This window comes from Athene noctua, chromosome 3 (assembly GCF_965140245.1).
Source record: "Athene noctua chromosome 3, bAthNoc1.hap1.1, whole genome shotgun sequence".
Taxonomy (NCBI): domain Eukaryota; kingdom Metazoa; phylum Chordata; class Aves; order Strigiformes; family Strigidae; genus Athene; species Athene noctua.
The window spans coordinates 29926569-29950351 of NC_134039.1; the positions used below are offsets into that span (position 1 = coordinate 29926569).

General features: G+C 48.4%; 1 protein-coding gene across 2 annotated transcripts; it reads right to left on the reverse strand.

Moving 5' to 3' along the window:
- Positions 1 to 46: 46 nt before the first annotated feature.
- CSNK1E (casein kinase 1 epsilon) lies at positions 47 to 23428 on the reverse strand. Of its 2 annotated transcripts, XM_074902489.1 has the most exons (12): positions 23166 to 23428; positions 19266 to 19333; positions 19074 to 19161; positions 13036 to 13146; positions 12731 to 12879; positions 11814 to 12042; positions 5312 to 5482; positions 3627 to 3775; positions 2983 to 3175; positions 2739 to 2878; positions 2298 to 2363; positions 47 to 1773 (listed from the first exon to the last, which is right to left on the reverse strand). In XM_074902489.1, exons 3-11 carry the CDS (start codon positions 19147 to 19149, stop codon positions 2331 to 2333), a joined length of 1251 nt encoding a protein of 416 aa, XP_074758590.1. In that variant the 5' UTR covers positions 19150 to 19161; positions 19266 to 19333; positions 23166 to 23428; the 3' UTR covers positions 47 to 1773; positions 2298 to 2330. The 2 variants fall into 2 exon arrangements, with proteins under 2 accessions (XP_074758590.1, XP_074758589.1); XM_074902488.1 differs by lacking the exon at positions 19266 to 19333 and having other exon boundaries at positions 48 to 1773.
- Between the last annotated feature and the right edge of the window lie 355 nt (positions 23429 to 23783).

A 23783-nucleotide genomic window follows, 5' to 3' on the forward strand; every position in this document is an offset into this window, starting at 1 on the left:
GGGATGCTGGAGGCTCAAATCCAGGAACTGAGAGATCCTGAATCAGATTTCACATAGCTCTTGCTGTTCCAAGGCTGCAACTGCAGAGATCAGCTCAGATTTATTTTTAGGCACTCCAGTCCTGTGCCTTTTTTCCAGTAATTCTGATCAAACTTGTTCCTGGAACTCAGGAACAGGTTCAGCCACAAGACAGCACTTCCTGCATGTAAGATTGTCACTCCCAGCAAGGATGCCAGGGAAGGAAGAAATGACAGATGCTGGCATCACTTTATCATTTTCTACTTTATTACTTCAAATTAACAACCACGATAAAGCTCAAAAAAGTCCAATATTTACACAGGAAAAAAGTACAAAATCCCCCCCCAAGTTCTTCAGGTTTTTTTTTGTTTTTTTTAAATTACAAAGTAATAAAAAGTTTTGTTCTTTAATTAAAAAAAAAAAAGAGACACAGTAAAAGGGGTAAATAAATTAGGAAAAAAATAGGGAGGAAAAATAAAGTGTTAAATAGAAAGGATAAAAACAAAGAAAACAAAGACTAACCCCACCCTCCCCGCCCTGCCGACAACCCATTGGCTCCACACTACAGTGACAGTGTGTCTGCTACAGGCCATAGGTCGCAGTGGTGATCACTGTGTTTCAAAGCCCCAAGCGCCACAAAGCAGCTTGAGTATTCCTAAATTATATTTAAAAACAACTAAAGTGGGGGGGAAGGGGGGGGGAGATGGGTGGGAGAGGGCAGGAAGGGATTGTGCATGTATGGTGGATCTTACTTGGGGTTGCATGAAGGAAGGAGAGAACAAGAGCCACTGCTCTGAGAGAACACCAAACTCCAGTTTCTGTGCACCCCTCTCTTCTCCTCAAGTCCCACACTCTCTCCGCAGAAATTAAAACAAGTTTTAATTTAAAAAAAAATAGAAAAACACGCACAGCCAGATAAAAGAGACCCTGCTGCATGGATGGGAAGTGTATTTCTCCCTGTATTTCAGTTCAGCCTTCCCATCCTCCACGGGACCAGGTGCCTCTCCATAAAGACCCCTTGGTGCGTGAGGACCACTCAGATCAGGGAAGTCTGGCACTTCACCCAACAGCCGAAAAAAAAGCAACACAGAGAAGCCACCCAAGGAAAGGAAGCCCAAGTCAATTATTAGGCTGTTGCCACAATTCCCCTCACAGCTTAAAATTTATTTAATGCTTGAGAAAATAAATTCTGTTATAATAATAAAAATCAGACTTCTACCATCAACTGTGGCTGGAATCTGATTCCCGCCTGGCCCACAAGGCTCCTGAAAAAAAACAAAAAAAACCCCACACACCCCACACCCCCCCATCCTCTGCCCTCAGAAGAGAAGGAGAGCAAAATTAAAATTTATATGGCTAGAAATTGTATGATTTGAAAATAATAGTTAAAAAAAAAAAACAAAGCAGGAGAAGATATCCAAGAAGAAGAAAAAAAAAAAAAAGATAAACCAGGAGCAGAGTCAGGAGAGGGAACTGGGAGTAGCCAGTGGGGGCAATGGTAGGGCCAGGGTGGGGCTGGGGGGGCAGCGGAGGTCTTCCCGCATGGCTCCCGCATCATCAGCTTCTTGGAGGCGCTCGCGCTGGGGGATGAAGGTGGCCCCCTCAGAAACGGCTCATACCAGTGCAGGGGCTCAACTCCTCGTCGTTGGCAAAAAGAAATTGTCAGGGTTTTTTTTTTTGTTTTTCGTCTTTTTTAGTTTTTTGTTTGTTTTTTGGGGTTTTTTGTTTTTTTGAAAGAAAAATACAGTGAAGACACTAGAAAGAGAATTATTAAAGAGAGAAAAAGGGAAGAGGTGTTAGAGGAGAAAAGGCTATTCCCAGCTCTTCCAAAGCCAACTGGATCATAACAAGACAAAGCAGCCCTTTCTTCTACACTCCTGCCACCCCTCAGTTACCTTGTAGAGGAAACAACAGTATCTGGACAAGAGGCACTTGCTAGCTGTGCAGTCTCACACACTCAATTACATGCTCAGCACCCTCCTCCCCAACACTATCATGCTGCCAGAAAAGCATTCATTAGGAACCACAGAAACAGCTCCCCAGCCCAGCACCTTCTCCACCCTCCCTACTCTCCTGGAGAAGTGGAAGCTACCTTCATACTCAAGATAGTCCAACCCCTCTAAGTTTTGGTGGCCAACTTCACTCTTCCCTCTAAAGCCAGAGTAAGGGAAAGGGAAAGGAAATGTACCAATCCCCCCCAGCAACATTAAAGCCTTAACCTAATCCCTAATGGCAGCAATTCCTTCCTTGGGGGATCCCAGGCACGAGGACACGCTCACCTAAGCAAACACTGGTCCAGTGGCAATTGCTCCTCACTTCCCAAGGTGATCAAATGGCACACTTGTCTGCAACAGAAAAGGAATGAGTAAGTAAGGAACGGAGAGAAAGAAAAAGGCACGAAGGACACAAGAGAGGCTGCGCATTTCTCTCAGGATATCGTTCCTCCCAAGAGTTTACAGTTCCACTTCTCCAAACCACTGCAGTCTGGAAGACAACCAGATGAAGGTTTACTCCAACAAAGCAGAGCTAAGACGACAGTACTGAGCATGACCTCCAGAAAATACGTAACTGAAGAGCAAAGGTGTAACCTGGTACCACTTCCCTCACCACACTAGAAGCTTCAGACTCATGTCAGCTCCAGCAGATAAAGTAATATCCACTGTGCAGGGCCCATCTGGGACATCCAGGCCAAGGCCACAAACACTGCAGCTGGGACTCACCTGTGATGCTGAAATCCGTGACACTTCTTGCCGTCCTGTGAGGTCAGATGAGGAGACATTGGCAGGAGCCCCTCGGTGTAACCTCATGCTGACCTTTCGCTCCCTGTCCACTCTTGAGATTGCTCTGGGGGACGTGTTTCCTGTTGGGGCAGAGAAACATGGAACAAGAGTATCAGTCAAGAGTTTTTGGCTTCCATCCAACAATAGGGATGGCACACTCCTCCAGCTCTCCCACCCAACTCACCAGACTGCTGGATTCGGGAGGTGGGGGTGGAGGCCATGGGCTCAGTGACATTGCGAAGACGGTTGGCAGTGGCTCCAGCAGGCGGGCCAGGGGGCAGTGCTCGTGTGGCTGACCCCCGGAGTTGCCCCATCCTCTCTTCTCGTTCGTGCTCTCGCCGCTCCCGATCCATATCCTCAGGGTTCCGGGCTGCTCCCTGAGGAGAGAAACCCCCACATCATGCATGGCTGTCAGGCAGGAGAGAGAGCATCCCCAGACAGAAAACACACAATGGTATATCATGCCAAGAAAGCACAACTCCATCCCCATAACATGTTCTCCACCCACCATCTTCCACTCCACCCAGAGAGGGCCTCATTCTCTTCCATGAAGTAACAGGAAAGAAAGGGTATGGTACTACAGCTATCACTGCAGTCCACATCTGTGTCCCGCCTCCAATATAGGTCTCTCCTGAAAAATTATCTCTACCTATCTACAAGATCTACTGACACATGCTATGTCAGACACACTCACTAATATAGCCAACCATAGCTATACCTTCCCCAGTTAGCACCACCAAAAAAATCCTGCTTCTTTTCCATGATTTTTCCATATCCAGGATACAAATCAATCCCTGTCCCTCCAGCCCTTCTGCCACGCAGACTCACAAATTTAAGCATGTTCCAGTCAAAGACGTAGTCGTAGGAGAAGCCTTGGCGGTGGAAGAGGTTGCGGAAGAGCTGCCGCAGGTACGAGTAGTCAGGTTTATCATCAAATCTCAGCGAGCGGCAGAAGTTGAGGTATGTCGAGAACTCAGCTGGAGGGAGCAAAGAACAGTTGGCAGTTGTACACCATCCAACCCCCCTGGTCCCACTGCAGAACCACTGCAGCCTTTCAGCAGCAGCATGCTGGACCAGGACGGCACAAGCACAAGAGCCACATAACCAAAACAGAGCCTGCTGATTGCAGTGCTTTGGCCACCGAGAAGGTCTTGTCTCAGAAATGCTCAGGCATCTCTTTTCTGGCTGCTTCTCCAAGCAAGAGGTAGCAAGTCAGAGCCTTCTGAAGGAGACTAAGAATGCAGGAGTAAAGAACTAGTGGATATGAGTTTTGGAAGGCTCAGCTCAGACCAGCTCCTAGCTCAGCAGCCTGTCTTAAGCAGTGGCCAGAAGTAGACAGCTACAGAGGAAAAAGTCTGGGGCAAGCATGTCTGACACTTCCATCAACATCAGCTCAGCTTCCACCTCCTTCAACTCAGGAAACTTCCTGATCTGGATGTGGTTTCTAATTATTTAGTAAACCCTCAGTAGAGCTCTCTTCCACATAGCTGCCCAATCTCTTCTTGAACTCCTTTAAGCTTTAACTATCCACAATATCTTCTGGGAAGGAGTTCCACAGCTCTACTACTGGCTGTGCAAAGAACCACACTGTTTTGTTTGAGCTAGCAGGAACCAGCTTTGTTTATCTTCCAATATAAGAACTGGGGCCACCACAAAATTAGCTCCAATCCAAACTTCTGGAGGCATAGCAAGAATGTAGACTCTTATGATCTCTCTAACCACCTCTTTTCCAGATTCCAGCAAACTCACCAATTGTACAGACATCACCTCACCCTTTTGGCCTTTCCTGGACCTTTTTCCAGTTCGTCGCACCCTTTCTGAAATAGCAGGATGGACCAGAGCTGCATAGTGCACACAAGGTGCGAGTGGACCATGGGTTTATGCACACTGTTGGGGCTTCTTTTCTTTCCTAGTAATTCTTAACATCTGACCAGCTTTCCTCAATAGCCACTAAGCACAAAGTCGATACTTTCACAGAACCATCTATTGTAGCTGCAACAGCTCACTGATGAGTGGGGCACTGGTCAGCTCAGAGCCTACTACTCTGCATGTGACATGAGGATCAAGCCTTCTACTCTCCCCTCACATACATTACTTCACATTTACTTACAAAGAAGTGCATTTGCCACTTCATTGTCTGGTTATTTCTGGGACTCATCACAGTTAGCCTTCATCCTTATTACCCAGAACAACTCAGGATCATCAGCACAATCCTTCACCTCACTGCTGATCCCTCTTCCAGGCTCTTTCTGAGGTCCTACAGGTCCCTTTCAGCACCCCCATTTCCTTACTAACACAAGACTTGACTCTCCACAAAAACATCTACATTTCCCACTTCTGAACCAGAACTGTATCACCACCAGCCTCTTAATCATTCTCATCACTGGTGTCAGCAGCACATCCTGGTCTGGGGGTACTGGGCATTGCCCTTCAGGACTCAAGACTCCATGGAGTTTCAGCAGGAGAGCAAGTCATGCACCAGACAAGAGAGCCATCAAGATGAGAGCACTTACAAGGGTAACCTTTGCAGAGCACCTCAATGGGCGTTGACATCTTTTTCTCGCTGATCCTCTCGTACTTTTGGCGCTTGGTGGCAGCCTTGAGGCCCTGCCAGGGCAGTGAGCCCAGGTTGAAATACATGAGCACGTAGCCCAGGCTCTCCAGGTCATCACGGCGACTTTGTTCTGTGGGAAAAAGTAACAAAGGGATAAGGAGTGAGCAGCAACCAAAACTGCTTTGGCAATTACACAGCTCTGGAGATGAACACAGAAGAGAAGAAACAAGCCCTCCCTCTTCTTTGGTAGATTTCTATGGATGGACAAAGTTGTAGAAGGCATTCCAGTACAAATTCCTGCAGGGATGTTCATACTGCAAGAGCTGAAGTGCTTCTCTCCCCATAGAGCCCAACCCACTTCATAAATGAATGACTACCCCCTCACTTGGACAAGCCTTAATTCACACAAGAATTCAACAGCTCAAGAAGTGCTGCAGTGACACTGCCTACTTTGCTCTTCCCAGTCGCAGAGGTAGGGCACCTACACTTCTCCACCCAGAATGATACTTCACCCTGAGGATTAGTCATGGCAGAGGTAGTCAGGGAAAGACAAAGCTAACAGAGGTAAGTCCAACACAACCCTTTTGAACATATCTTCTAATTAACCTGCTGATACTCTCTACACAGGGCAAAAACAAGGAACTAGAAACTCCTTCTTGTGGTAAATGACTTTGTTGATAGTTCAGAGAAGCCTAACATGTAATACCATGCAAAGATCTTTCTGGATTGGTGGCGTTTTTCAAGCTGTGGAGGAAATAGGTATGAATACAGAGGTATACTTTGAATAAAAGGTTCCCCTCCAAATGGGGAATGACTGTGTAACTGGCAACACTACCAGCTCTACTCAGAGCAAGGGTTGCCCTTAACATGCCACTGTAAAGGCTGGCTTTTAGATGCTTTACGAAAAAAACAACGCTGTTTTCCCCAACAAAAACATTCTACATTGAACTTACTCTCTGGAATGGCCAAGCCATTTTAAGTTGTAAATTAGCTCATGATGGAGTTAACCCAGAATCTCAGCAACCGAAAGTGTTGACTGGTTAACTTCTGAAACTCCTCCAACATGCTTACAAATTCATTTATAGATTTTGCCAAGAAGATTTTGCCCTTGTTCCCCCTCCCAAATAAAATAAACACTGAAAAAAGTACTTTACATCTTGAGGAGAAGAACAACTTACATCGATAACAGAGAGGCATAATGTGGCTTGAGGGAGAGCACAGGTAGAGGGAAGACTAGAGATTCACCTTTTAGATTCATTTACTACTACAGCACATCTTACCAGATTCAGTGCCATGTTCTAGAAGATGCTGCAGATTATGTACTGGTCCGTGGGTTAATTTTCAGTATCAGTTACATGCTACTACCTATCCCATCCAAAGTCTAGTAGATTATTACAGCTACCTCTTACTCTACTAGCTGAACTGAACCCTGATGAAGGAGTAGCTGTAGCAGGCCACAGATATAGATGTCCAGATGTACCAACGCAAGCTGTGAGTCACCATGGGCTTTTCTTCTCCTGCATGCCTCTCAGTCACCTAGTGTTTTTGAGGATTAGAAGGCTTGGCAAATTAAGAATAGGGGAAAAAAACCCCACTGTGGTTGCAGAAGAAAAAGAGGGTGTCATCACTCCATAACTAAGAGAGCCTTTGGTTCAAAGCACATGAGATGCCATGAAAATGTCATGTTCCAAGACAGAAGTAGAAGAGAAAGCAGATGTGCAGCTCCCCAAAGCATCTTTCTTAGACCATGCAGAAATAACAGCACTTTTTGACCTCACTTACTGCCTCAAGTTCCCACTTTGAAGGGGCTAATACTCCCTAATCTTATCAGGCTGCTGCCAAAGATAACTACATGAGTGGCTAGGAGATGCTTAGGTTTATGAAGGGAGAAAAGAAACCCACAGTTCTGCATTTAGCCTAGGGCTGGGATACACTACTCTCAGAGGGCTGCAATTATACACTATGCATACCAAGTAAGTAAAACTAAACACTGTTTGATAATGACCTACATCCTGAGACAGGAAGCCTGTGGAAATGGGAGTCAGAACACACATCCAGGGCCTGAAAGCACAGGTGAGAAGGTAACCTCAATCCTGCAACTTGCCAGCCCTCAACTTACCCATGATGTAGCTTTAAAGCCTGTAACTGTGGATTTCCTGTCTGGAGCACGGAGGTGCCCCTCAGAGGAGTAGGGAAAGGCAGGCAGGAACCAGAGAAATCTACTGAACAGACAAATCAGCCTTTTAGAAATAAACAAGGATCTTGCCTCCAAAATCTTGCCTGAACTCCACACTGCAAAGGTAGGCTGGACCACATGTACCTCCATTTTCATGGAGCACAGCAGCTTTGAGCACAGCCACTGACCACATCCAGAATAACAGGAGATGTTCTGCAACCATATGTCTAGACACAGTCCTAGATTTGGGGGAGGCCATGATTTGAGACCTGAGGTTAGGGAGACTTAAGTCAGTGGGAGATGCTACATGTCCTTACTGGAGGCAAGGAAAGAGGTTACAAAACCAATCTGAGCAGCTCACTAGCATCCAACACACCTTAACCATGCCTTAACACAGCAATATGATCAAGGAAAAATAACTGTAAGCAGGACACCCAATTATTAAAATGCTGAATTATAAACGTCTGACTGTGTCGCATCCCTGAAGTATCATTTATTTCTCAGGTACATATGGCCACTGTAGCCCACTTAAACTTAATTTCAGTGAGATTCAAACCTATGAGGAACCTGAAGTACCAACATGATGGGTCCCAGCTGTCAAGCTACCTCAAAACATTGTAGCTGTCTTTCACCTGTAAACCTCATTACAAGATCCTGAATTAAACCTTGGATAATGAAGAACAAAAGTTCTTACATCCCATTTCTTTGTTTCATCTTCAGCTATTACATACCCCCAAATTTATTTTTTTTTTGCCTGGCCTCATATACCAACAGCCATAGGATACTAAATAACATTAGACAGCAAAAGTGGAGTGTGTAATGAGAAAAAAAGTTCACCTCTACACACCAAAGAAATATTATACAACATCACTACTTTCCTCTTTTAGAAGCTTGACAATCATTGACTAACTCTCACAGCATGCCTGGGACGCAGGCAAAAGATCTCACTTTACAGTTTGAGAAGAGAAACACAAGTGACATGAATGTGTGCCTAGAGCAAGCCAGTCCAAAAGCAGGATTACAGTCATGACCTGTGACACCACATCACGCTTCCTCTCTCCATTTTACTTCAGTTTCTCAACTCCTACAATAGATGAGGGACTGCTACTTTTATAAGACACTCATCCTTTCCTCCCTCCCTCACAAAACCCCTTCCAACATAAAATACAAGGTTGCCTTCCCACGCAACCCAGCATGACCTCTCAAACCCAACCCACTCTGCAAGTGATCTGGTGCCAGTTCCCTCCCGTTCTCAGGGAGGCTCCCAGCCACCCCACACCCTCACGCCCTTCTCAAAGCAGGGTCCTCAGAAGAAGCTGAGTCAGGGGTGAGTAGCAGGATGGTGAGCCACCTGGGGAAGACATACTTGGACAAAGACAGAAGATCGAGGACTGCTTGCCTTGGATATAAGTTTTGTGACAAAACTTGTTTCTTTGCAGTGTAAAGTGCCTCCTGGTCCCCAAGGACAGTGCTTCCCCCCGACCCTATCCAAAGTGATGCTTTCCCATGCAGGACTCCCCAGAAATCAACTGTCTTGACTGGGGCCCACTCAGCTGCAAGCAGTCTTAACCAACCAGTGTTTTCCCAACTACATACTCGGATCTGATTTTGCACATGCTGGGACTACACTTCCCCCTCCTCTCCCCACTGCATGGCAACAGTCTTTAAAAACACACAACAACCTGCAATGGGTGATAGAGGGCAGGATGAACCTAAGAACTTTATGCTCTGCACAGCCTACACTGATGCCAGACAGGACATGCATTTGGAGAAGAACTGCCCCCAGACTCCTGTGATCCAGACAGAGCCCACCAGGCTTCTTCCAAGACTGTCTCCTGGGCACCCCTGGGCATCTATTTCAGACTTTAAAAGCCCCAGAGGGTGCAAGGGACTCTCCTCTCCAGAGCATGTGAAAATTGACTGGAATGCGTGAACCAAAGCCTGCACAGTCCAATGACTCCCCCAACAGCAAGTCTCCAGCTGTGGAAATCCTCCCCAATCTCGCCTCCTACTTTTTCACCCGGTCACTGAGAAAAGAATGTGTTTCCTCCAGACACTGGAATGCCCAACCCTTAGCTTGCACATTCAAATAAAGGCATTTATTCATTTGCTATTCCCGTCACACAAATACCCCAGCACCTGGTTCCTTCCCTCTCCCTAAACTGCATTAATGTAACATTAAGACAGAGAATTCAGTCTCTGAAAAGTGAAAAAAATTCAGAGTGACAGTTCCCATGGCAATGCTGCTAACTCACAAACGTGTCTGTCATACACCCTGTGGCAAGGTCTTGAGAAACAGGAACTTCAGCTGTAGGTCTGACACCCCCATCCCCTTTCCTCTGGGCAAGTCATGTAACCTTTATGCCATTCAGGGGAACTATCTACAACGTGGAGATAATACACCCAAGACCTGTTGCGCACAGTAACTGGCACCCAGACTTTCCCAAACCAAAGGGCATGAAGAAAGCAACGGCTGTGCTCAGACCGATGGCATATGCAATTTGCCCTTGGATTAGTGTTCAGACATTGTTTGTTCATCCTGAAACACAAACCAAACACCAGTAGTAAAGGGCTAAGTTGGGGTGGGATGAATAACAAAGTGCTTCAAAATAAAATCAACCAACCCCATGACCAGACATTTAGCCTCTCATGATCAGTTCAGACAGAGCAAGCATACACAAAAGAATCGACAGACATAGTAGTGAGAATTATTTTTTGCATGTCTCCTTGCGGCAGTTACCACGGCTTGGAAATCTTGACTGAGAATTCAATGGAGAGTCAGTTATATATAAGCAGGTCAAGCCAAACTACAGAAGACCAACTCAGAAAACTCTACGAGAACTATTTTTACTACGTGGAAGAGGTCAGGAGATCACAGCCCACTCTCAACACACAACACTCCCTATTTTGATATAAATAAAGCATTTTCAGTCTACCCTTACACACTATTAAGCAACAAAGACAGTGAGAAACTGCTTTATTTTCTGCAGGTCAAGTCCTGACTCCAGATTTCTGAAAAACCGTCTGCAAGAGGGGAGAATGGGAAGCTTTCCTTAGGAAGAATGAAGACACAAAATCCTGTGGAAGCTGTTAGTTCAAAAGGTTTGAGTTCCTTGCTCCAATTTTCCAATTCCCAGCTTATACATTTCAGAATAAGGCCTCCCAGAGATACAAAATGAGCTGCAAGCACAGGGGCTACTTTCCTGAGTCCACAGGCAGGGCAACTTCAGTTTCTGCTCTTCAGCTTTGCCAACCAGTAGCAGAATCTAGTCAGCCTCCTCAGAATGGGCCCTACTGTAACTAAGAAACTCTCACAGTGTGGAAAAAGTTTATCCCAAGCAGAGAAACAGGTCACACACTGGAGAGAAGTATCTGGTCAGGGAACAGAGAGAAAACTTCCAAGAGGTTTCCACCTCTGTTCCTCAGAGCAACCAGGTGTTGTGCATCAGGGGCTGATTCCCAGGACAAGAGTTCGGGTGACCTCACAAGGTTTAAGTGTGGTGGGTACTAACCTGCACAAAGTTTTTATAAAACCTAGGATGATGGCCATCACCTGTGTAAGACCTGGCTGATCTCTCAGCACTCTTCCCCAGCCTAGTTTTAGACACTAAAAAGTGTCCTAGTCAGAGACACTAAAAGCAGAGCCCTATCTCCCTAAAGCTGCCTCAGTTTCTCTCGGTGGTGAACACGACAGCGTGGTTCACAGAAATGCACATATTCTGAAGGCCCATGACAGCCAATTCTCAACCACAAAACCTGTATGTCCAGGCAGCAGGAAGCCTCCCCTCACTTCAGCTTCTTGGACGTTTCCAGCACATGGCCATCCTGGTCCTCAGTGCTAACAGGAGTACCACCATACTGCAGTGAGCCTGTATCCTCCAGCTCTGACAGCTACAGAATAATCACTGATGAAGGCACTCAGGAGTGAGAGAGGTTTCAATTGCACATACCCCTAAAGGCTCAGTGCCTGCAAATGTCTCCTTGATATATCTAATCAGCCCGCAAAAATTGCGCAAGGTAGACTCAGTAGCAGATAAGACAGGGAGGTCACAGCCTTGCTGCTGAAATAGGGCCCCACTGTACTAAGCAGTGCACAAACACATATCAGAAGCTCAGAGTGCCACAAAAGGCAGGCGAGGTAACACAGGCATCAGAGTTAAGTGATTTACCCACCATCTCAACACAGGTCAGCAGCAGAGCCAGGCACAGAACCCAACCCCCTCCTCCTTCTGGGGACACGCTACCTCCCCCGGAAAACCCCACCAAGGCGTAACAGCAGGCTCACCGATTCCCAGATGGGTGTTGATAGAGGCATAACGGGCTGTGCCAGTCAGATTCTTGTTTTCCCGGTAAGGGATGTGCTGGTGGGTCCGGGCATCTCGGTACTTCTTAGCCAAACCAAAATCAATGATGTATACTAGGTTGCCTTTTTTGCCGAGGCCCATAAGAAAGTTGTCTGGCTTCACATCCCGGTGGATGAAGTTCTTGGAATGAATGTACTCAATACGGCTGATCTGGATCAGGGGAATAAAGAAATAAATAGTGAGACAAGTGAGAAGGTAACTTATCATAACTACATCTGTTAAAAAAAGTACCCTGTCCAAGACACTGGCCTGTCAGAGCAGGGAAAGGGACACTTTGCAGATAATATCAGAGATGATAGCCAAGGAAAAAAACACCCTCTGGAAGCATAAGGATCTGGAAATGAGAATGGAGATGGAATTCAACCCTGCACACCAGCCCAGGCCTCAATCTGGGAAGGTCACCATTAGCACCACAAGAAAGGATGAGAAGTAAGTTCATACAAACTAAAACTATGAGCTTTGGTATTGACGCCAGTCAACTTTCAAACTTAGCCAGGCTGGGAAAGGAGAGGGTTCAGAACAGCTAAAAAATCCTGGGCGCTGGCAGTTGAGCCAAGATAGGTAGCGATGCCAGTTGTTCATCACACAGGCAAAAGCACCTATGCATGCAGTGCTAATACAGGGTGAGCAGCAGGGGAAGGAAGGAGGGATGCAGATCAAGAAAAACCAGTAGTGCCTAGGTTCCAGGCCCCCAGCTTCATCAAGAAATAGAAGCCTGGCAGCCACTTGCTGCTAAATGAGAAAAGGCTTGGATATAACAGCTCTTGAACAGAGGGGATGGGAGGGGGGGGAGGAATGGAAAAGGAGAGTAGGCACAAATGCTTCAGAGGAAACTCACCATCTGGTCTGCCAGGAGCAGAACCGTCTTGAGACTAAATTTGCGGGAACAGAAGTTGAAGAGATCTTCTAGGCTAGGCCCCAAGAGCTCCATCACCATCACATTATAGTCCCCCTCTGCTCCGCACCACTTAATGGAGGGGATGCCCACTGGAGAGAGAAAGATTAAGCCCATGGAACAGAGGAAAACTGCTGCATCCCCTGCCGAGACGATCATATGTAACACCAAATCATTTCCTTCCTAAGGCCCTACAGAATTTCTTTCTTCAACCACTCCCCCAGCCCCATCCTTTCATCCCATCTCACCTCCTCCCTGCATCATCTTGTAGAACTTGCTTTCAATGTGGAGCTGGGGATGCTTGGTTTTGACACATTCCAGTTTGATGGCCACCTCTTCACCAGTCGCAATATTGGCTCCTGCATAGAAATGAGGGTGAAATGAAGATTGTGCAAGCTTCCACTGAAGCTAAACACTTTTAACAAGGCCCATACAGATGCCAAAACCTTCAGATTTGCCCTGAAATTTATTCTCTATGACAGAAATGAGATTCAGCCACTTCATACTGAGTTTCCAGCACTGCCATTTACAAAGGCAAGCTGAGAAGGCGGCACCTGAACAGGAAACCATCTCTGATCCTGCAGCCAGGCTAGAACAACAGTCCTACAATGTGTTAACTGCCTTGTTATCTCAAAAAAACCGCCAGACTTTGGGAGATCATTCTGTATGTATCAGCAGTACCTAAACCAAGTGGAAGTTTTAGCTGTCCCTGACCATGTACCTAGCCCTTGAACCCAAGCCAGCCCCCCAGGCAGTGATATGGAGCACCTCTTCCAGAACAAAATTACTGGTTACCTGAGGTACATGGTTTCAACAGAGCCAATTAGTTCAGGAGACATTGCTAACATTCCCAGCTACCTCTGGTTTCTCTGACCTGCCCAATACAGACAATTTCCAAGATCTCCAGCTTCTCCCTGTCCTTAGGGCTTTAATACCTTTATCTTTTGCCAACACAGAAACATCTGCTATATCCTAAATTAGAAGGACAAAGAAATAAACTGAATCTGGTACTGAATTAGGCTACTCAGATGTCTTTGTTGAAGGTATTGCTAGTGATACAAACCCACCACCCCACGTGCTTCTTCCCGAAAAGAACTGAGCTGCCAGCCATGAAAGCCAGCACTCTGGTCCCTAAGTGTACTGTCAAAGGAGGAACAGGCTGGTCTTTCTCTTGTACTAGCTCAGAGGATTCCAGATGTTTCACATCATCCTAAAATGGAAAGAATGAAGATCTGTACATAGGTCACAGGAATGACCCTCAAGACTTGCTTCTCTCTCCCATGCTTGCCTCACACACGCACACACAGATACAAGCTCTTCCTTGTATCCGGAAGTATTAAAAGTTGCACTCAAACACACATCAGAGACCAGCTCTGATCACGAGCATCTTACAAACACTCTCATAAAATAAACTACTCCAAAACATGCATGCCAAACACGATCTGGAGTCAAAGGTGATGTTTTTCAGATATCCCATAGCTAGTTTTGGTAGGCCTGGTTAATTCATGCCTCCTGATCCCTGTGATAACATTTTCAGAGTCCATGAAGACAGCTGCAGATAAATCTCCCCATCCATCCTCTTTCACACACCACCTCCACAGCCAGGGGCCAAAGAAGAAAAGGAAGTGTTCACACAACTGGATCCCTTCTCACACACACACTCCCCGATCCTAATGAGATCCATCTCCTGTTGAAGAGTTCTGGTTGTACACAAAGTTAGTCAAGAGTTGCCTGCTAGCAAAAAGACGTCATCTAGATACTACAGTGTCACGTCAAGACAGACAAGCTGCTAGGAATTTGCAAGAGAGGAACAAAAACGATCACGGCCTAGAGGGATTGATTTACTAAGAAAGATTAAAAGAGCTAAATATGTAACATAGACAAGAGATACAACTAAGAAGGGTGGGGAGGAAGAATGGGACATGACAACAGTCTGCAAATATTTGAAGGCTGTAAACACTAAGGAGGGAGAGGAATTATTTAGGGTGCTCTGAGGGAGGGGAAGGAGAAGCAATAGGATGAATTTAATAAGGGTTTTTACTCAAGAGCCAGGAGAAGGGAAAGGGAAAAAGCCATCCTGAGAACTAAAGCCATTTGTCCCATGGTTACTTTTGGAAAGATGCTAATATTTTCCACTTAAACTGCTGGCCAGCAAAGCAAGTCTGTGCATTCCCTTCACGCCACCACAGGACCCTTCTTAAAAGCACTGGGAGTGCAAGGAGGAAAAGAACAGGAAAAGGGGCTCAGATCACAGAAAGAATGTGGCCCTGGACTAGTATCTACCTTTTAAATTAGTATTTAAACACTGGCCCTCATTTGGCATAGAAACACCCAGGACAACTGAACAGGTAAGAGTCCTTCCTTCTCTCTTTCCCCTGCCTTTGTGAAGACTTTCCTCCAAATACTCTGCAGCAGCTCCCTGTCTGTTCCCTGGGGGAATCTTTCCCTCTTCCAGTCCATCTGCTGACACACATGCAATGATAAGTCTTGCTGACTTTTGGCAGCAGTAGCATTAGCATTTTGAATGAACCCTACTCCCTGAAGTTGAACAGTGGAAAGATAAATGAGTTCTCAACTCTGTATCACCCTGCATGTTTAGGAAGATGATGATGATGCACCCATCTACTAGCCTGTCTGCAGGTGGGGAGTGTTATCTCTGAGCATGTAAAGCAGGGAAAGGAGGGGTAAGCATCAAGAAAACTTAGATTCTGCAAAATGTGAATATGCCATTCAAATTATTAACATGGCCTTCAGCCCCACACTCTCCATAGCTCCAACACAGGTGTTACGTCTCCTAGAAAAAGAAGAAACAACCGTGTGGTCTGGAACAGCAAAAGTAGGACCAATCAGACCTAATGAGGAGCTATTCTTTGCTGAGGGGGTCATCGGCTGAACACTTTAAGCTCGCCCCCTCCCCAAGCCCCCATATGTCTTCAGGTTGCTCCCTCTACCATTTTGTGGCTAGAGATCTACCCAGACTGAGACCACCACAATCGAGGAGGGAATTCATGAGCAGGAGTCTCTCCAATCCTTTGTTCCACGCTTTAACCACCATCTTTTTTAAAGATACAAGTACAAAAGCAACAGTTCTCCGCTCCCTCTCCAGACTGGAAAGCACCACATTTCAGACAAACGCAGCAGAGCCTGCCTAGATTCAGCCGCTCAAGAGACGTATGTAGGATTGGGGATAATTCCTAACATCCACCCCCAGTCTCTCTCTGCTGTGGGGGCTGCACAAATTCAACTCATTCATCACGAGCTGTTTGAAACAAGGCCCTGGGGACAGAGGATGTCACCGGCTCAACAGGATCTTTTCGGAGTGGAAGCCTTGCTGCATGCCTGATACAACAAACACCGCCCTCCCTGCGCATCCTGCAAGCCAACAGGCACATCCCCCCACTCTCCCACTGTCCGATCCCCTCTCACCATCTTGGCACAGTAAGAATGGAGGGCTGGGAACAGATGGAAGAAGTCAGATAGGGCAAGAGAGAGTTAACAGGCCAGGAAACAAAGAGAAGGCACTCCCCTCCCAGCAAGGGAGGAGCCTGCCACGGGGAACTGTCCCCAGCCAGCACAGGTCCCAGCATGCTTTGTCTGCCCCACCATCCCAGCGTCAGCTCCACTGCATCCCGGCCCCAAGGATTCCTACCAGATTCCTACCACATCCAGCAACCCAGCCCTGCCTCTTGGCCAACACCTCTGACAAAGCACCTCTCGTCCAAAAGGTCTCAGCAATCCCTCTGCAAACTGGGTTTTGCTCTTCTGAGTGAACATTTTTAGAGGCAAATGGGCTAGCCAAGGCCCATGGGCAGCCCTATCTCATTTTCCACCCTCCCAAACCCACACTGGGAGGAAACCTCCCCTAGTACATCTACCCCCAAGGTAGAGGGCATGGAAGCAAGGCATTGTGCTTTAAACCCCAGCTGAGGATTAACACAACCTTTGTGTCTGCCCATGTACAAATTCAAGTTTTCTTCTGACAGGAAAACACAAAAACAAATCCCAAAGAGCACAGCATGCAGTACCCACTGGTTACAGAGCAGGTGAAGGTACTAATGTCCTGAAAAAGAGAAGCTGGGCATAAACCATGCAGCCCATGCTCACCTTCAGAGACAGACAAGGCTCGTCTGCCCCTGCTCTGTCTCCACACCATTAACAAGTGCGAGAACTGCAAGGTGAATCTGGCACAGGAGAGAAGTCCTAATGAATGAGTCCCTCTGTCTGCAGAGCAGACTGTGAGAGGATAGCGTGAGCACAAGCGTGCTCCAGACGCACCATCCCAATCCCTCCAGGCTGGGGAGTCACCCAGGCTCCAAGAAGTCTCGCTATCACTGCTTCAGAACACACTGGCTTGCACCTCAATGAACATCACAAGGGCTTTGATACTGCATTCAAGTAACTTGGTTGAATTAGGCAGCAGGAGGCATCCCGCTGTGCTCACCACACTTGGGCACTGGGGCTTCCTCTGGCTCATGTTGTTTGGTTACAGGCAAGGTGGGCACAACCCCTTCACCAGAGCCCGTCTTCCATACCCCCTTTGCACAGGTGGTCTACCTGTTATATGGTGCAGAGGAACACTGTATTGGGCCTCTCCACTGAGCACCTCCCTTCTTTCTCCACAGATACCCCAGATGTTTTGCAAGATCCTGACAATTTATACTGTCCTAGAGAGGGCCTGGAAAGCTTCAAGTCCTACCATAGATGGAAAATGCTGAGTGTGGGCTATCACCCCTCAATCCCTAGCACCTGGAAATTAAAAGCACTGTCATCACTAACTGGCTGGAGGGCCACATAGGAGGGGCATACAGGAGTAGGCTGCAGCAAAGGCAGTACACAGTGGAATTGGGATCTCAGATCCATTATTTATCATCTTTGTTCACGCTCTGGATAAAGGTGGCAACAAAGCCTGTTACTGGTGATTCCCACAGGATACTTAATCAAGAGAGGTTGCCAACACCAATCAAGAGAGAATAATAAAGCAAGAGGGAACTGGAGATAAAAGCCAGAGGTAGAAAACAGAAGGTGATTTACAAACATGGAGAAAAGTAATCTGAACTGGAGGTATTCAACGAAAGAAACTCAGGGAGGGATGGAAAGATGTTGCTGAACCTACAATACAGCTGACAGTGCACTAAGGCAAATTCTGCAACCCGATACAGTGTTGGTGATGGGGGAAGCCAAGGAGACCCAAAGCAGTCTATGAAGAGGCATCACATTACAGATCACTGAAGGGTAGCCCTTCACTGCCAGGCACTGGAAATGCCACACCTCAAATGCTGTGTAGGCTCCAAGCTGCTCAGCAGATGGACAAACTGGGAAAAATTTGAGGAGCAGCAAGAGGAGTGGTGGATGTACTGGGAAGCAAAATACAACTCAACCGAACAAATTAACAGTCAAGGAGCACGTGACAACCATCTGTAAGTACCCAAAAGGTGCAAACACCAAGGAGGGAGAGGGTAATCATTCTGCTGGCCTGCAGGACTACAGCTAAACAGGTAGTGGTGGTAAAGCCACGCCAGCTCTCATGGAGAGATTGATCAAGCTACTGTGTAGTCTCACCACTGGCCCCACATGGTTTGAGCCAATAAAAACATGAGCAGGCAAAGCATCAGGAAAGATATCTACACATCAGCATGCTGGCTTGGAAGAACTTCTCCCCAGGTGACCTGCCATGGTAAAAGGAAACTGAGCATCTCATGGGGCTCTGTCCATTGGGCTCCCAGCCCAGGTCATTCCAGACATTAACTCTAAATCCCATTACAGATCTAACAGATCTGGGCCTCAGGACTTTAACCAGGCCAGTCTCTTTGACCTGTTTTACACCTCCTGGTCTCAGACCTCTCTCAGAGGTGCTGGACCACCTCTTCCACTACCAATTTTCCCAAAACTTTATTCCTCCTACCCTGAAAGAACAGCCATCTTCTCCCTTTCCATCACCCACTTTTTGCAGAGTTTATACCCACATACACCCAAGCTCAAGAAAAGAAGGCAAAAACTGGAGCAGGGTGCATGACAAATATGCCCAGAATAGCCCCAATCTAAATCAATCTGACCAAGCACCACTGTGTCTTCAATATCTGTGATGAAAAGCTGAGCTCGTATCACTTTCTTTTCCATCGGAAGACTCACAACAACTAGCAGCGTTCCTTGAAGCTCTCTTCCTCTCCACCACCTCCAAACTTACACAATGCCCACAGATATCAACAGGCAAGAAAAACAACTCCAAAACAGTGACACAACTGAGAAAAACACCCTTGCAAGTGGAAGGACAGAGACTCACACTCACCTAGGTATATGTCTCCAAACGAACCGCTGCCAATCTTTCTGCCAAGTCGGTATTTGTTCCCCACTCGAAGCTCCATGGTTCAGTTGTGCTGAGAAAAGAAGTACAGAAAAGCACAGCGTCAGAGCAAAAACAGGAAGTGAATCATGTAAGACTACAGAGGCTGGGTACAGTTTTTAATCTTGAAATACTTGCCTTTCTACACAGCCTCTATCCCCTGTCCCGATCTCCTGGATGTCCAGGGACAGCGTGAGCTAGAAACACTGCAGGAACACAACCCTTTCAAGAATGTTTTCCACATTTTCATTATGGGAATGAAAAAGGATTGAACCTCCTCCCCACCATTTTGTCCAGAGACTGGGCAGGGGGGAGGAAATTCCTCCTAAGGAGGTTTCAGTGGGTGAGCACTTCACACTGCCATGAAGAGAGATGGTACTGCTCCTTATAACCTACAGGACCTGGCACCTGGGCAGTGATAACCACGTGAGGCACCAGAAGGGACAGGCATCATAAACCCTATGAAAAGGGAGCACTGTCTGGCCCAGCCCAAGATCAGCACCTCAGTGACAGTGAAGTATAGGACCCAAAAGCTGGAGAGACAGACTGCAAGGAGCAAGGCAACTCCATCACCCCTAGGCGTGGTTGGCACAGGTAGGAGACATCTCTGAGCTGAACTGAACCTTGCGAGGCACGCACTGACTAGGAACACCGCTTGCTTATCTCCACACGCTTCTGCTGATGGGATCACAGTCTCCTTTGGTCTACCTGAGCCTCTCCGTCTCTGTTGCCTACCTAGGTGTGCCAGCTGTTTCTTTTTAGCAGCTCAGGCCTTTCCTCAGCCCTTTACCCGAGGTGATTAGCTAACCATTTGACCTGCTATACCCCATCAACATGCCCAGGCTTAGCCTACTCACCTTCCACAGAAAACCAACCAGGTAGAAGGACCACAGCCACAGAGCTTGTTCTCCCTGCCAACTTCAATTTCTGCTGCAAACACTTTGGGCCAAATACAGTTCCAGTAGTTCCCCTGTTAACAGCCCCCTTTTCCTTGTTCCCTGCCCCTTCCATGGCCACCAACTTATTCTAGGAACCACAGCTCTTTTCAAGACAGCCAACATGTCTCCTTTTAGAGGGATTTGCCACACTCCTAATTTATGCAACGCCACATTATTAGCGTATAAAATGCAGGCACAGAGCCTGTTGGGGACAGGAAAGGTGAGGAATGATTCATGTTTTCACAAGTAGGTGAGAGGAACTTTCCCTTGCTGGAGCCTGCTGGAAAGGAAGCATCACTGAGGGAAAGAAGGGAGGAATGGCCTTGTGAGACACAAGCACAAAAAAAATAATCCCAGCTACAGGATTCTGGGCATACTATAAACCCACAGCTACTTCTCCTGCCCCAGGAGATGGGATTACAGAAAGAGGAATGGAAGGGCTATGGAGACATACAGGGAAATAATCCTATCAAGGCATTCAGGGGACATTGTGAACCCTGAAAGCAGAGCTCCAGTCACCAGAAACCACACACAAAACACTTGGAGGTGGAGTCCCCTCACCTAGTATTTACTTATGCATGTGGGTTCCTGTGTGTCTAAAGTCTACAAAACCCTGTGGCTATTTCTGACTTTCTTACTACAAGGAATGTAGGCAGAGCCTTGGGAACTGAACCAGAAGGCAGGCGTACCTGGGTGAGGGCGCAGCAAACAGACATGATTTTTATCCGCTGCCTGCTGTTCTGTATAACCACATTAACATACATCTGACTTGCTTACACTCCTACTCCAATAAACGATCAAAGGTCTCTGTCCCCAGGAACCCGTCACACCACTGTCAGGAAGACAGCTCTTAAACCTCTTTCCTTCATGGCCATGTTTGCCCAGGCCTGCGAACCCTGAGCACTTCCACTCGAATCCAACTCCCAGCCGGGGCAAGCACAGCCAAGCAAGCTGCAGAGGCCAGGCAACAGGCACCAGCAGGGTCACCTCCACACCAGGGCACAGCAGCTACCACTCTGCAACACCACAGTTCCAAGCCTAAATTTGGTTCCACCCTTCTGGGACAGGCAGGAGCCAGGTTAAGAAGGGTTTCTCACACAATGAGGCAGCAGCCCTTCTAGCTGATTAAGCAACAGGCTCCAAAGGGGAATCTAAAAAATGCTCCGGGGCGAGGGGGTGGAAGCGGGAGCAGGATAATGGAGTGAAAAATCATGGTCTCGAACAGCTGTCATTTTGCCTTATCTCCCCCCCAACACACATACACAAGTGTGCTTAAAAACCTGGGTGGAGGACAGCCAGAGAGCAACAGCCTGGATTCAGGGTAAGGGGACAGGACACACACCCCACACCCCCAACAACTGCTCCAGGAGTTCAAACATCTACCACATTTGCTTCCACTTCACAAACGTACCCCCCCACTGTCTACAGCTTCCGCCCTTATCTGATCTTCAGATCTACTGTTACAAAAAGAAAAAAAGTCACATATAAAATTTATATTATTATATATTAAATTTATATTACTCTCTACATATTATTATTAGGTGAAAATTTAAAAAGCCCTCCCCCTGACGCCCCCCCACCCCCCAGCAGGCTTAACCCCCCTGCCACCCTTCCTGTGCTCTCCAGCCAAGGCAGCGCTCCCAGGGGCTGCAGGGCAATCATTTAGTTAAACCATTTAGTTTTCCATAAGGGATTAACACACACACAACCTCAAAGTGAGTGTGTGCCCTGCATGAGCGTCTGCATATATGAATATCCAACATTACACAGACACCTACAATATACTACACAGCCTCGAAAAAAAAATATACTATCCAGCCACCAGCGCTGCTTCCCCACACACACCATTTTGCACCAATTCCCTTTTATATAATATAAAATACCCACGTACAGGCACAAAGCCCATTATATAAACACACGATAAGAGTTGAGCTCGCACCCCTGTGCTACTGCCGATGGCGACCAAAGATGCAGGGACCATCTCCGGGGGGGTGGGGGCACACAGAGAGGAAGGCCACCTCGGTGCCACCTGAGGGGGTCGGGAGTGAGAAGATGCCCTGGCTAGCAAAGGCCACGCAAAACCAAATCCACGGCTCCATAATGGAGGCTGCTGAGCCCAGCACCGCTCCGGCTTTCGGTAGAAGTGTGGGGAGCGGGGGCTGCTTTGCCCATGCACCATAAAGGCTTGATATGGCTTTTTGTGCATGCGTGTGTGTGAAGGGAATAAAGAAAGAGGTTGGCAAAACAGTAATTTGAACTGGCTTAAAAATGGGAAAGAAAAAAATTACATTTTGATTGAAATGCAAAGCACCAAACCCCTCCAGACCCTTACACACTTACAAAAAGGAGAGTAGCAAGTAAGATGGGGGAAGAGAAACCCCACGTACATTTGGACTACATTTTAGCAAGAAATAGCCACAAGAGGAAAACGGGGAAACAAAAAAAAAAAAAAAATACGTCCCTTACACCCCCACCCCCTACAGGCAAAACACTACGCGAAGAAAGACAGCCTTACCCGGGCTGTTATTTTTCCGGGTAGGTAACAAAAAGCAGCCACCCCCGGGAACAGCTCTGAACTTCTCCTCGTCGCCCCCCCCACCCCCCCCCGGCCGCGGACCCCCGCCCCGACTGCTCCCCACCCCACACAAAAGGAAACACCGAGCCCCCGCAGACCCCCCGAAACAGGCGGCGAGGGGGGCTGGGGAAGGAGACAAGGCGCATCAGTGAGCGGGTGGGGTGGGGGGGTTAAATCACCCAGGGGGCGGCCTCCCGCGGGGACCCCCGCAGAGGAGAGCAGGGCACCCCCTCTCCGCTGGCCCCGGCCCCGCCGGCAGGCAAGCAGGGCCCCAGCAGGGGGTGAAGGGGAAGAGGGGGGAGCCCCCCCCTTAATCCGTCGCCGCCGAAGGGGGCGACCCCTCCCCGCGCCCCCACAAAAGGGCTTTTGTCCCCCGCTGCCCCCCCCCAGCCCGGCGCATCGCTCCCTGCCCTCCCCTCCCCGCCCCCTCCCCCTCCCTCCCTCCGCGCACACAAAGAGCCGGAGGGGCCGCCTTTCCCCCGGGGTTTGCGCCCCAAGATGGAGGCGGGCGCCCCCCATACCCACCCTGGCGGGAAGGGGACCGTGTGGGGCTGCTGCTCCGCCGGCTGTCAGGGGGCCAGGCGGCCGCGGCGGGAAGGATGACGGAGGATTGGGGAGGGCTGGTGGCGGCCGTGCCCGGCGCGTCCCTCCTTCGCTCGGCTCAGCTCAGCGCGGCGCGGCGCTGCCTGCCGCCTCCCGCCCGCTCGCTCGCTCGCCGTCCTCTCCAGCCGGCGTGTGCTCGCTCGGCAAAGCCCGGCGCTCACCCAGTTTCCATTGAGCCCCGGAGCCAAACCCACTGATGTCACCCAGCACAGCCCCAGCCCTCCTCCTCCTCCTTCTCCTCCTCCGCCCGCCGTTAAAGGCGCAACCGCCCGCCGCCGTGCCCGCTGCCCTCCCGCCCTCAGCTCCGGCGAGGGGGAGGCCTACCCCCGCGGGGGGGTTTTGACAAGAGACGTTTCTCCCCTCAGCAGCCGCCGGGCTCCCCGCTGGAGGTTTCTCCTCAGCGCGGCGTTGCAGGGGGGAGCGGGGCAGCAGCCCACCCGTGGCACCTCGCCGCGCTGAGGGGCAGTGGGGCAGCCCCGGTATGGTGCCATCGTCACCACAGCAGGGTCATCGGCCTCGCTTGGGGATCCTCACACAAGG